The sequence below is a fragment of the Hyperolius riggenbachi genome, chromosome 3, assembly GCF_040937935.1.
Source record: "Hyperolius riggenbachi isolate aHypRig1 chromosome 3, aHypRig1.pri, whole genome shotgun sequence".
Classification (NCBI taxonomy): Eukaryota; Metazoa; Chordata; class Amphibia; order Anura; family Hyperoliidae; genus Hyperolius; species Hyperolius riggenbachi.
This window is the reverse complement of record NC_090648.1, coordinates 487458189-487471368: the sequence shown is the minus strand read 5'-3', so window position 1 is coordinate 487471368 and position 13180 is coordinate 487458189. Positions and strand designations below refer to the sequence as shown.

Genomic DNA, 13180 nt, shown 5'->3' with positions numbered 1-13180 from the left:
CAATCGTGAAAAATAACATACAGAAAAAAGAGGGGAGGGAGGGAGCTTCTCTCTTGGATCTGCAGGTCTGCTGCTCCACCCCCTAACTTCCTGCCTTTGAATTACCCAATCCTTACCTCGTTCGGCTGGCAGGAAGTTACGTTCCCACCCCTTCCCTGCATTAACCCTCTCGTTGCCAGGGCCAGCCACACTATCATGTGTGGGCTCTCCAGACTTCACTGCGCTGCACTTTCAGACCCCTTCTTTCTGTCCGATGGGGAATCCCAAGAGGCTGTGCACAGCTTTGGCGGGTTTAATTAGTAAATAATTAAATGTCTTATTCACTCCAGCTGCACCACTAGCTGCTGAAATAAAGGGTTTTATCGAAGGGGTATGAATGGACCACTCTGTTGTTTAGTAGCCAATGGTGGCTGGGACTAGCAGTACCACCTGATTAGCCCCAATAAAGTCTTGCCTCTCTGTCAGTGTGCCCTCGCTTGTGATATCGGATAGTTGCTTATGCTGTATTGCTGGGTGTGTTTCGAACTGCTACTTCTTATGACCCTTCACTTGACCTTGGACCTATTTTTGGACAGCCACGTGTCCTGCCCTCTGCTATCCCCCTGACCACGCCTCTATCTGATCCCTGAACTAACCTGGCTTAATAATAATCATCCAACCATTTTTAACATCTTAAATCACCCTGAAACTCATTGTGAAGACTGAACATCCATTGGGGATTCTGACTGGTTCACCTGAAATTTTCTGAAGTCCGTTTCTGTCTCAGAAGAGGGCGTGTTTGTGCTGCTGTCTGCAGAATTCTTAATTTCATCAGTGGGAGCGGAAGCCTCTGAATAGACAAGGAAGAGAAGATTTAAATATCACAAACATTATTACACTAACCTATGATTACTGCTGTTATTACTATTCATTACAGAGCATTAATATAAGAGGTAACAATGCACCTTAATAATAGAAAGGATGGAAATTATACACCAGATGAAGCGCATAGAAAATAACAGATAATGAGAACAGGACTCGAGTCCAATGCCAATTTCCGTTTTTCCGTTTTCCAGATTTTCCGATTTCTGATTTTCCAATTTTCAGTTTTTCAAGGAGTATTTTATTAGTAATTTTTCGGCATCAGAGAATGCGAAAAATGAATAAAAAAATTGGAAAAAAGGAAATCGGAAAAACAGAAAATCAGTGGTGATTCGTCTAAAATTATCGCGGTGATCCGATTTTTCTCAGAAAAATTCTGAATTCTCTGATTGGTTCAATGGTTAAAATTACTGAGTTGCGGTAAATCGGATTTCCAGTGAATTCTGATTGCCTTTTTCCGATTTGGGAATTCCAATTGGAAATGTCAATTTCCTAACAGAAATGGAGAAATTTAAATTTGAAAGAGCATCCCCACACTGAAGAAGCTTAGATAATCAAAAACTACCCACCGACAAAGCTACGAACCAGAGAGGAAACTTATAAATGGACTTTTAACTTAATTACTTCCACAGCGTACATGCAAAATGGGCACCGGGGAAATTTGATGGCCAAATATAACTGCTAATAGAATATCAGTTTAACTATTGGGATTCTACTAATTTGAACATATCTGTAAGTTTTACTGAATTTAACCACTGCTGAACCTAACCCTATTCTCACATGGGCCCTCCCTCTACCGATGCCTAATCCTAACCATGACCCCCACTGATGTCTAACCTTAACCGATACCCCCATAATCCCGAATCCTAACCGGCCCTACCTGCCAATTCCTAACCCCCCCTCCCAGCAATGCCTAACTCTAACCAACCCCCCCATCCGGGGCCAGCTCTAGCATGGGGCAAGAGGGGACAGGGCCCCCTCAAACAAATGTCTTTCCCCCGCAAGCAGCCAGGAGGGGTGGCAGCATAGAGAAGAGGGAGTGGTGGGCACAGTAGTGGGAAAGCGGGTATGTCTCCCCCCTTCCCTCACCCGGGGCTCTTCCTTCCTTGCTCCCCCCTCCAGATTTGAGCGGCAGGCAGTGGGCCGCACTACCATGTATAGAAAGAAAAGGCTGACTGCCCCCTCATATGTGCCTGTCTAGAACCGGCCCTGCCCTCATCCCTTCCTAACCTTAACCATCCTCTCCCCGCCACAAACCCCTCAATCAGCATTGCCAGCCGCCTGTACATTTATCCTCAGTCTGTTGTAGCCACACCCACATTTTGCAGCAATTTGCTCAACACAGGGCCCATTTCCTCTACTTTTACCCAGCCGCCTTTTCCCTGTGTGGGTGTTATAAACCTTTGACCCTGACTGTCAATCCTGCATGTCAGTCACACGTTACTCCTCCAATGAGATTTGGGACTTGCTAAAATCCTAATGAGTGCTGAGGTAGGAAATCCGCATTCAGAGCACGGATCCATGAAATGCAATGCTGCCTGAATAAATACATAGCCAGGCACTGTAGGGCCCTTTCTTTTCTCCAGGGCCCCATAGCAAATACATTGTTTGCTCTGGCTTTAGCAGGGGCATATCTGGGTAATATAGAGCCTATGGCAAACACTGAAATTGTCCCTTACTGGTCAGAGCCCCCTTCCCATTTAAAATCAGCATCCTTTCTTGTGTACATGTGTTATAGTTGACTGTGTTTTTTGGCTCGAGATATTGATGAAGTTACTTTTTTGGGAATAATCTCTTCTTATTCCCTCTCTGTCTTTTCTAACACTAAGCCAAGTGCACCCTACATACATCAAATAAGTATCCATGTTCCCCAGATAACAGAATAATCTGATCTGAGGTCTGAGTGACAGGGAGGCACAGGGGGCAGGCATGAGGGCACAGTACAGGGGCAGGCATGGGGGTGCAGCACAGGGGCAGGCATGGAGGCACAGCACAGGGGCAGGCATGGGGGTGCAGCACAGGAGCAGGCATGGGGCGCAGCACAGGGGCAGGCATGGGGGTGCAGCACAGGAGCAGGCATGGGGGCGCAGCACAGGAGCAGGCATGGAGGCACAGCACAGGAGCAGGCATGGAGGCACAGCACAGGGGCAGGCATGGGGGTGCAGCACAGGAGCAGGCATGGGGGCGCACACAGGGGCAGGCATGGGGGCGCAGCACAGGGGCAGGCATGGGGGCGCAGCACAGGGGCAGGCATGGGGGCGCAGCACAGGGGCAGGCATGGAGGCACAGCACAGGGGCAGGCGTGGGGGTGCAGCACAGGAGCAGGCATGGGGGTGCAGCACAGGGGCAGGCATGGAGGAACAGAACAGGGGCAGGCATGGGGGTGCAGCACAGGAGCAGGCATGGGGGCGCAGCACAGGGGCAGGCATGGGGGCGCAGCACAGGGGCAGGCGTGGGGGTGCAGCACAGGAGCAGGCATGGGGGTGCAGCACAGGAGCAGGCATGGGGGCGCAGCACAGGGGCAGGCATGGGGGAGAAGCACAGGGGCAGGCATGGGTCCCAGCACAGGGGTAGACATGGTGCCCATGGTGTTGTGGCACCCATGTCACTAGCCACACGTGCACCCCTTCGAGCTACGCCTACGGGCTTTAGTTAGTTTAGTTTAGAGGTGGATGAAGTAGAAGGAGGTGGAGGTAAAGCATGTGGTGGTGGTGGAGGGGTGCGAGATAGGGAGGGAGATGACTGGGGAATGTTGGGGGTGTCAGGGAGTGGGTGAAAGGGAAGCGGTACATTTTGTACTGAGGAGATAATGTAGGTTGGGGTATGGAGGGTGGGAGCACAAACAGGAGCAGGGGCAAATCCAGGATTTTCAAGGGGGGGATTCCTGATAGGTCTCTTTTGGCAAGCTGCACACTACCGCGCATGCGTTTGCACACAAAATCCACATGATGCACAGCATTTCTCCACAAAATACACACAATGCGCAGTGTTTCCCTACAAAATACACATGATGCAGTAGTGTTTCGCCAAAATATATATAATGTGACAGTGATTAAGTAGCCAGATAACCCCCCTTTATTATGGATAACGAAATTACCCCACCCCTCTTTAGTATAGGTGACCAGATGACCCCCATTTATCACACAGGTAGCAGACCTGAAAATCGAAATGTGGGCAACATTCACCAGAAAATCACAATGTGGGCAGCAGTGACCAGAAAATCGAAATGTGGGCAACATTCACCAGAAAATCACAATGTGGGCAGCAGTGACCAGAAAATCGCAATGTGGGCAGCAGTCACCTGAAAATCACAATGTGGGCAGCAGTGACCGGAAAATCGTAATGTGGGCAGCAGACACCTGAAATCGCAATGTGGGCAGCAGTCACCAGAAAATCGTAATGTGGGGAGCAGACACCTGAAAATCGCAATGTGGGCAACAGTGACCAGAAAATCGTAATGTGGGCAGCAGACACCTGAAAAATCACAATGTGGGCAGCAGTCACCAGAAAATCGTAATGTGGGCAGCAGACACCTGAAAATCACAATGTGGGCAGCAGTGACCTGAAAATCACAATGTGGGCAGCAGTGACCTGAAAATCACAATGTGGGCAGCAGTGGCCAGAAAATCGTAATGTGGGCAGCAGTGACCAGAAAATCGTAATGTGGGCAGCAGACACCTGAAAATCACAATGTTGGAAGCAGGCACCAGAAAATCGTAATGTGGGCAGCAGGCACCAGAAAATCGCAATGTGGGCAGCAGTGACCAGAAAATCGCAATGTGGGCAGCAGTGACCAGAAAATCGTAATGTGGGCAGCAGACACCTGAAATAGCAATGTGGGCAGCAGTCACCAGAAAATCGTAATGTGGGCAGCAGTGATCAGAAAATCGTAATGTGGGCAGCAGACACCTGAAAATAGCAATGTGGGCAGCAGTGACCAGAAAATCGTAATGTGGGCAGCAGACACCTGAAAATCGTAATGTGGGCAGCAGTCACCTGAAAATCGCAATGTGGGCAGCAGTCACCAGAAAATCGTAATGTGGGCAGCAGTGATCAGAAAATCGTAATGTGGGCAGCAGACACCTGAAAATAGCAATGTGGGCAGCAGTGACCAGAAAATCGTAATGTGAGCAGCAGACACCTGAAAATAGTAATGTGGGCAGCAGACACCTGAAAATCGCAAAGTGAGCAGCAGACACCTGAAAATCTCAATGTGAGCAGCAGACACCTGAAAATCTCAATGTGGGCAGCAGACACCACAAAATCTCAATGTGGGCAGCAGTGACCAGAAAAAAAAATGCACCTGTGAAAAAAACCCAATTCACTTACCTGACAGAAGTCTTCTCTTCTCCCGGAATCTGGCACGCAGCCCCCCGAGTCCTCCTGCAGCAGCACATCTCCCGCGCAGACAGGCAGAGTGCAGGGCTACGGCAAGATGGCTGCCGAAGCCCTGTACTGGAGACACAAATAGTCTCCAGAGCAGGGCTTCGGCAGCCATCTTGTCGTAGCCCTGCTCTGCCTCCCGGGAGAGTGCAGGCTGCGGGGAAGAAACTCTAAACCTGGCTGGGGGTCCTGCAATTGAGAGGGCGTCAGCGCTCCCCCCGCACACACGGCTGGCGGGCCCCGGGCCCCGCTGCGGCCGATGGGGATCCCGGAGCACACTCATGAGCAGGCGGCAGCTGCACTATAACAGTGGCTGCCGCTGCTCAGATTCAGGAGGCACTTCCGGTCTAGGTGCGAGGGGGTGGTTCCAGACACCCGGAACACCCCCCTCCGTGCGCCATTGAGGAGGGCAGCAGTCAGACCAGGATGAGTTAATGGTCATTAGTGATGTGGCTGGAGGGAGGCAACGAAGTTGCATTGATAATCAATCTGGGAAGAAGGGGTCAGCAGGAGATCATCAGTGGTGAAGTCAGTGGAAGGTGAATGATGGCAAAAGATCCAGCTGTATGTGATTGGTGAATGGGTGTCCGGTTGGTGATGATGAAGCTTGTCAGGAGGTGAACGATGGTGCAAATAATAGATACAGCCTAGCACCTATTTGTGAAGCTGCCTGCAGACATGTGACGTGTGGCCTGACACATACACAGACATGGGTTTACACAATTAAGCTAAGGGTCTATTTCCACCAGGATATTGTAATTCACATAAGTTTTTCCTCTATGCGAATTTTCATGGTAACAATTAATGTGAATTTTCATATTCATCTAACAAGTATTACATGGCAAACGGATACATGATGAAGAAATCTGCAGCATGCAATCCACATTTTTTCTGCATCCCATTCGCATTCAATTAAATTACTCCATTGACATTTATTGGTTTCATTTTTAATGCAAAAATATGCATTGCGATTTCGTACTTAGTGGAAACAAGCCCTTATACATGTAAAGAGATTAGGGCTCATATGCAATTCACTTTTTCTCCCGAGTCTTCTCCTAGGTGATATTTTCACACCTTGTCATAAAATGCATTTGAAACCCCCAGCAAGCAAGAAAGTGCTCAAAATAATTTTGATGGTACTTTTTCAACTATTGTTTGGTACTCTTTCAAAAGTAAAATGCTGAAAAGTTATTTTAAAGAGAAGAAATTATCACCTAGGAGATAGGAGAAAAAAGTGAATTGCATATGGGCCCAGCGATATTTTAGCATTATAAAATGAAATGCCACTTAAGGACCAGCTAACGCCCATAGGCGTCAGCAGGTCTTAAGTGGGTTACCATGGAAACGGCCGCTCAATCGAGCAGCCTTTCCATGTCAGTTCACGGAGGGTGTCTCCGTGAACAGCCGGAGAGCCGCCGATCACGGCTCGCCGGCAAAATGTAAACACGCGGGGAAGAAATCCCCGCTGTTTACATCATACGGCGCTGCTGCGCAGCAGCGCCGTGACGTAGATCGGCGATCCCCGGCCTCTGATTGGCCGGGGATCGCCGGCATATGATAGGCTAAAGCCTATTCTATCTTCCGTCCTGCGCCGCTGCAATGGTAAGGGAGAGGTAGGGAAAGCCGGGGAGGGCGGAAAGCGCTGCGGAGGGGGGCTTTGAAGAGCCCCCCCCCCCCCCGGAAAGCGCGGGTAGCCGGTGGCGATCAGACCCCCCCCAGCAGGACATCCCCCTAGTGGGGAAAAAAGGGGGGAAGTCTGATCGCTCACTGCTGATCAGTGCTGCGGGCTGGAGAGCCCACGCAGCACCGATCACTGAAAAAAGCCCTGGTCCTTAAAGAGAGTCTGAAGCGAGAATAAATCTCGCTTCAGACCTCATATATAGCAGGGGCACTTGTGCCCCTGCTAAAACGCCGCTATCCCGCGGCTTAACGGGGGTCCCTTGTCACACCTTGTCACACCTTGTCATAAAATGCATTTGAAACCCCCAGCAAGCAAGAAAGTGCTCAAAATAATTTTGATGGTACTTTTTCAACTATTGTTTGGTACTCTTTCAAAAGTAAAATGCTGAAAAGTTATTTTAAAGAGAAGAAATTATCACCTAGGAGATAGGAGAAAAAAGTGAATTGCATATGGGCCCAGCGATATTTTAGCATTATAAAATGAAATGCCACTTAAGGACCAGCTAACGCCCATAGGCGTCAGCAGGTCTTAAGTGGGTTACCATGGAAACGGCCGCTCAATCGAGCAGCCTTTCCATGTCAGTTCACGGAGGGTGTCTCCGTGAACAGCCGGAGAGCCGCCGATCACGGCTCGCCGGCAAAATGTAAACACGCGGGGAAGAAATCCCAGCTGTTTACATCATACGGCGCTGCTGCGCAGCAGCGCCGTGACGTAGATCGGCGATCCCCGGCCTCTGATTGGCCGGGGATCGCCGGCATATGATAGGCTAAAGCCTATTCTATCTTCCGTCCTGCGCCGCTGCAATGGTAAGGGAGAGGTAGGGAAAGCCGGGGAGGGCGGAAAGCGCTGCGGAGGGGGGCTTTGAAGAGCCCCCCCCGGAAAGCGCGGGTAGCCGGTGGCGATCAGACCCCCCCCAGCAGGACATCCCCCTAGTGGGGAAAAAAGGGGGGAAGTCTGATCGCTCACTGCTGATCGGTGCTGCGGGCTGGAGAGCCCACGCAGCACCGATCACTGAAAAAAGCCCTGGTCCTTAAAGGGATACTGTAGGGGGGTCGGGGGAAAATGAGCTGAACTTACCCGGGGCTTCTAATGGTCCCCCGCAGACATCCTGTGTTGGCGCAGCCACTCACCGATGCTCCGGCCCCGCCTCCAGTTCACTTCTGGAATTTCTGACTTTAAAGTCAGAAAACCACTGCGCCTGCACGCCCGTGTCCTTGCTCCCGCTGATGTCACCAGGAGTGTACTGCGCAGACACAAACCATACTGGGCCTGCGCTGTGCGCTCTTGATGACATCAGCGGGATCGAGGACACGGCAACGCAGGCGCAGTGGTTTTCAGACTTTAAAGTCTGAAATTCCAGAAGTGAACTGGAGGCGGGGCCAGAGCATCGGTGAGTGGCTGCGCCAACACAGGATGTCTGCGGGGGACCGTTAGAAGCCCCGGGTAAGTTCAACTCATTTTCCCCTGACCCCCCTACAGTATCCCTTTAAAGAGAGTCTGAAGCGAGAATAAATCTCGCTTCAGACCTCATATATAGCAGGGGCACTTGTGCCCCTGCTAAAACGCCGCTATCCCGCGGCTTAACGGGGAATCCTCTCCGTAGTGCGGAGGAGCGCTTCCTGGTTGGGACAGGGCTAACCGCCGTAGCCCTGCCCCACGCGCGTCTGTCAGCGCGTATCTCCGCCTCTCCCCCGCCCCTCTCAGTCTTCCTTCACTGAGAGGGGCGGGGGAGAGGCGGCGATGCGCGTCTGATAGACGCGACTGGAGGCAGGGCTGCAGCCGTTAGCCCTGCCGCCAGGAAGAAAATTCCCTACGACCAACTTTCCGACCAAGTATAGCGGGGGGTGGGTTGGGGGTGAAGGGACCCCCGTTTAGCCGCGGGATAGCGGCGTTTTAGCAGGGGCACACGTGCCCCTGCTATATATGAGAGCTGAAGCGAGATTTTGTCTCGCTTCAGTGTCTCTTTAAGTGGTTAAGACACCAACAAGCAAGAAAATTCTCAGAATAATTTTGACAGGACTCTTTCACCTACTTTTGGTACTTTTTTCAATTGCAGAGAGCTGAAAGTTATTTTAAACAGAAGGTGAAAAATTATCTCCTTGGAGAAAACTCAGGAGATAAGTGAATTGACTAAGGGCCGAGATGTGAGACGTACCGTACATGGTGTTGTGGGATCGGGTTGTGGGCGCAGGTTTGGTGATCTCTGGTGCTGTTGGATAAATGAGAGAGAACAGACTGAAACAACCAGAAAACAAAGACAAACTTTTTTTTTTTTATTAGAAACCTGAACTGAGAAGAATATGAAGCTGCTATCTTTATGTCTTTATAAGAATGACATTTCCCTCCCTGACCGATATTCTAATCTTTTTGCTTCAGAAGAGTCCAGGGCCCGTCATAACAGCAATAGTGACCACTGGGGGTCTTAGCATTAGTGCAGGCACCCCCTGTACCTCCACTAATGCTAAGACCCCCAGTGGTCACTATTGCTGTTATGACGGTCCCTGGACTCTTCGGAAGCAAAAAGATTAGAATATCGGTCAGGGAGGGAAATGTCATTCTACAGAGATGATGACATGCTAAGTATTCCAACTTGTATGCAGATTTAATGCAAACTGTCATCAACCTGTAGATAGGCTCACTCAGAATTGGTAAAATGTGCATTTGTTTGGCCAAATTCCAATTGTTTGTGATTGCTTCAGGCAGGCAAGCGGGATTGTCACCATAAAAATCAAATTTCAACAGCAACTGGTCTGAGTGTATTAAGTGATAAAGATGCTAATCCTGCATTCAAAACTTTCAAAACTTTTTCTGCTGTTATGGTTTGGAGTTATCAGATACTTTAGGAGCACTGGCCCTTTAATAGTCAGTGCCAAACAGTTGCATGCTGGGAGTTCTTTTTATCTATAATATATTCCTCCTCTTCCATTTATTTCCCTGCCTAGCTGCCTATCTGAAACACGATCTCCTCACTTGTGTTTACAAGCAAGGCTGAGATGACTCAGAGATTGGAGGAGAAAAGAAAAAAGTTAAGGGAAGAAATGACATCACTATTTATCCTTAACCAAAAAGTGGGTGGAGACAAATGCAAATTTCACTGGGAAAATGTAAACTGCAGCCATTCTTACACTGATAATGGCAGGGTTCTCAAACTTTGCACAGTTGGTCACTGGGTGACTAGGATTAATATTCAGAAAAGTGGGTGGAGCCTACAAAAGCCAATCAAAATTCACCTATTGATTTTCAAGGGGAATATTTCATTGCTGCCATTCCTGTACTGTTAATGGCACAAGCTTCAAACCTGGTACAGTTGGTCATTGGGTGACTGGGGTTCAAATTCAAAGCCACAAACAGCCAATCCGATTTGTTTCATTTTAATACAAATTATTGATGCTAAAGACCGCAAAGCTTACAAACTTGGTCAGTGAGTAAAGGGGCCCATACACTCAGCCGATTTTCTGGCCGACCGATGATCGATCGATTGATCGTTTGCAAATCGGTTGGCCAATCGACCGATCGATGGCCGATTTCGATCGATTTCGATGGATTTCCATCTAACTGGCAGGGTGGAAAATTTAGGTCGATCTGATGAGATTGCTTATCAGTTTGCATGGGCCTTAATGGAAATCTGATGGCAAAAAAATGCCATCAGATCGAATTTCAATAGATTTCAAACTGAAATCTATTGGAATTCTATCCTGGTTAAAAATGTTCTAAAAACGCATCAGATAGATCATCAGATGCATTTCTTATCTATCTGCTGCCAATCTGACGAGTGTATGGGCACCTTAATTGTGTGTTAGTTAGAAAAAGTGGGCGGAGCCAACACCAGCCAAATACATACCCGGGCAATGCCGGGCCATCAGCTAGTTTATTATTTTTTAAAACCTTTGGGCTTTTCTGATCAGGGCCTGATTTCTTGGGCGTCTGCAAGGGGCACCTGGACATGAACGAAGGGCTGCTACATAGGAATAAAAAGGCTGCAAATGGGGAGCAACACATGAAAAGGGAAGCTGATGCCCAAAGGAGCACTACATGAAAGACAGGGACTGCAGCAGATCCGGTTCTCTCATGAAGCAAGGTGAAACACTTGCATCAGGCGCAGAGATTACAGGGGCAGCATTTTTGTACTGTGAGCAAAGTTAAGGGCTTGTTCACACCTATGGTGTTTTCATCTTTTTTTAAGCATGGGCGATTTTGAAAATCGCCCTAAAAGCGCTTGTGCAATGATTCCCTATGAGAGAGTTCACATCTGAGCGGTTTGATTCCGATCCGCTCACCAAAGCACTGCCTGTACCCTTTTTGGTGTGATTTGCCTCAATGGAAGGTATAGGGAAATTGCTAAACTTTTGAAAAAGAGCTTTGTATAGTGATTTCCTGAGCGCTTTTAAGAATAAATACATTGTATTTATTATTTTCTGCGTCTAAGAGTTCACTTCCTGACTTGCGTCAGGAAGTGAACAAACAAACTCCTCTGCAAGAGCGCTTAGAAAAGTGCTTTTACAAAAAATTGTAGCACACAGGTAAGCGCCGGGAGGCGCTAAAAAAAAATCACTCACAAAATCGTAAAACGCTGGCCTCAGCGATTGCGATTTTAGATGTGAACAAAGCCGAAGAGATCATCATTGGGGAAAAACAGCTTGTTGTGCTGTGTGAGGACTGGAGTCTGACAGTGCGTGAGGAGGGGGGAGGCAGGAGAGCATCATTGGGGAAAAGCAGCTTGTTGTGCTGTGTGAGGAGTCTGACAGTGAGTGAAAAGGGGGGAGGCAGGAGAGCAGCAGTGTTTCATTTGAATTAAATGAATCAGAGTAAATTGTTGAATGCTGTGTGATCATTCCAAATCGGGAAGGAAGGGGGGGAGTGTAACGCATCCTCCCAAGTTTGCCTCAAGCAGCAAAAAGTCTAGGACCAGCCCTGGACTGCAGCTCTAGGAATGTTACAAATTAAAAGGGGGCTACATGTGGAATGGGACGGGCACTGCTGCATATGGACAAGGCTTACTTGGTCTAGGGGCGGAAAATGTATAAATTCGGACTTCTTTCTAACATGACAGTGACGTTGTGGATTTGGTCAGTTTACTGTAAATATTATCAGCACTCTGTGGAAAATGTACTACTGAATATGAAGTTGTTTTGGCTGATTAACACAAAAATAAAATGGAGAAATTCTCACCTTCATATACAGTCAGTGTCATTATATGTTTCTGGTCATTACCCGGTCCAGTGATCTCCACTCTGCAGCAATACATTCCTTGGTCTTCCATCGTTAAATCAGTGATGGTCAGTGACACGTCCCCGTCTTCGATGTCTCCCGGTAGCTGGTATCTGGCAGATCTCCTCCAGGTTACTCTGCTGCCATCTGTGCTGATGATAGCATTGCTGCATGTAAATGTGTCACACCCTCTTCCCCAGCACATGGAGGTCTTCCCATACTCCTCTACAAAATATGCACAGGGTAAGGTCACCGCTCCTCCCAGCATGCCTCTCACCTCCAGAGCTGATGACAAGAGACCTGCAAATACACAAAGCTTGTGAGTGTTTATAATGCATCTGCCTGAGGAGTGAAACTGTCTGATAGTTACATCCCACTACAGCCTAAACTGCAACTCAAACACCAACTAACCCCCAAACTAAACCAGACATATACTCATAGCAATCAGGATGATCAGTGAATGCAAGCAGCACAGAAGCGAGGTGCTGGAGAGAATTCCTGTTGCGGCTGGACATTACAGGCGGTACAGCTTGCTTCTTCTCCTCTCTGGATTCAGCTGCTGAATTGGTCAGTCAGAAGTGCTCATGGGACACCCAAAGCAGGAAGCCCAAGAAATACCATACTGCATTTCCCAGCATCCATGCATTACGGTAGAAAACACTGGCTTACATGAATGGCAGCACTTTCAGAGAAATTTGGTGGCGGGCAGTTTGTAAGACTTCCATGTGCTGAGAGGAAACTAGTCAGTCAAAAAGGGGTTTAAGCCTGTATGGATAGGTGGACAGCAGCAGGCAATCAGAGCAAATAATGGTGAATTTCTAGCAATATGCAACATTAGCCTATGATCAGGAATTAGTGTTACTTTGGGATGTCACCAAGTAATCTGACTTTATAGATGTGACTTGTTATCTGAATCTCCTGCAAACAGCTCCCATTGGTTTAGAAAAATGGGCCAATGGGAAGCCTTGTCAGGAATTCAGTTATGCTGATACCAGGGACCCTGATCAATCAGTGGTGAGGGAGCAATGGGTGAGGACAGTGCGTCAA

At 48.5% G+C, this 13180-nt stretch overlaps 1 protein-coding gene across 3 annotated transcripts in view; it reads right to left on the bottom strand.

Moving 5' to 3' along the window:
- LOC137564364 (hepatitis A virus cellular receptor 1 homolog) overlaps positions 1-13180 on the bottom strand; it is a 57125-nt gene that overhangs the window by 31678 nt on the left and 12267 nt on the right. For 2 of the 3 annotated variants that reach the window (XM_068278148.1, XM_068278150.1), the window contains exons 2-4: positions 12095-12433; positions 9081-9134; positions 735-829 (exon numbers count right to left, since the gene is read on the bottom strand). In XM_068278148.1, coding sequence (XP_068134249.1) covers positions 735-829; positions 9081-9134; positions 12095-12433 — 488 coding nt within the window. The remainder of the gene's footprint in view (positions 1-734; positions 830-9080; positions 9135-12094; positions 12434-13180) is intronic. The other variant, XM_068278151.1, reaches the window with a different exon arrangement.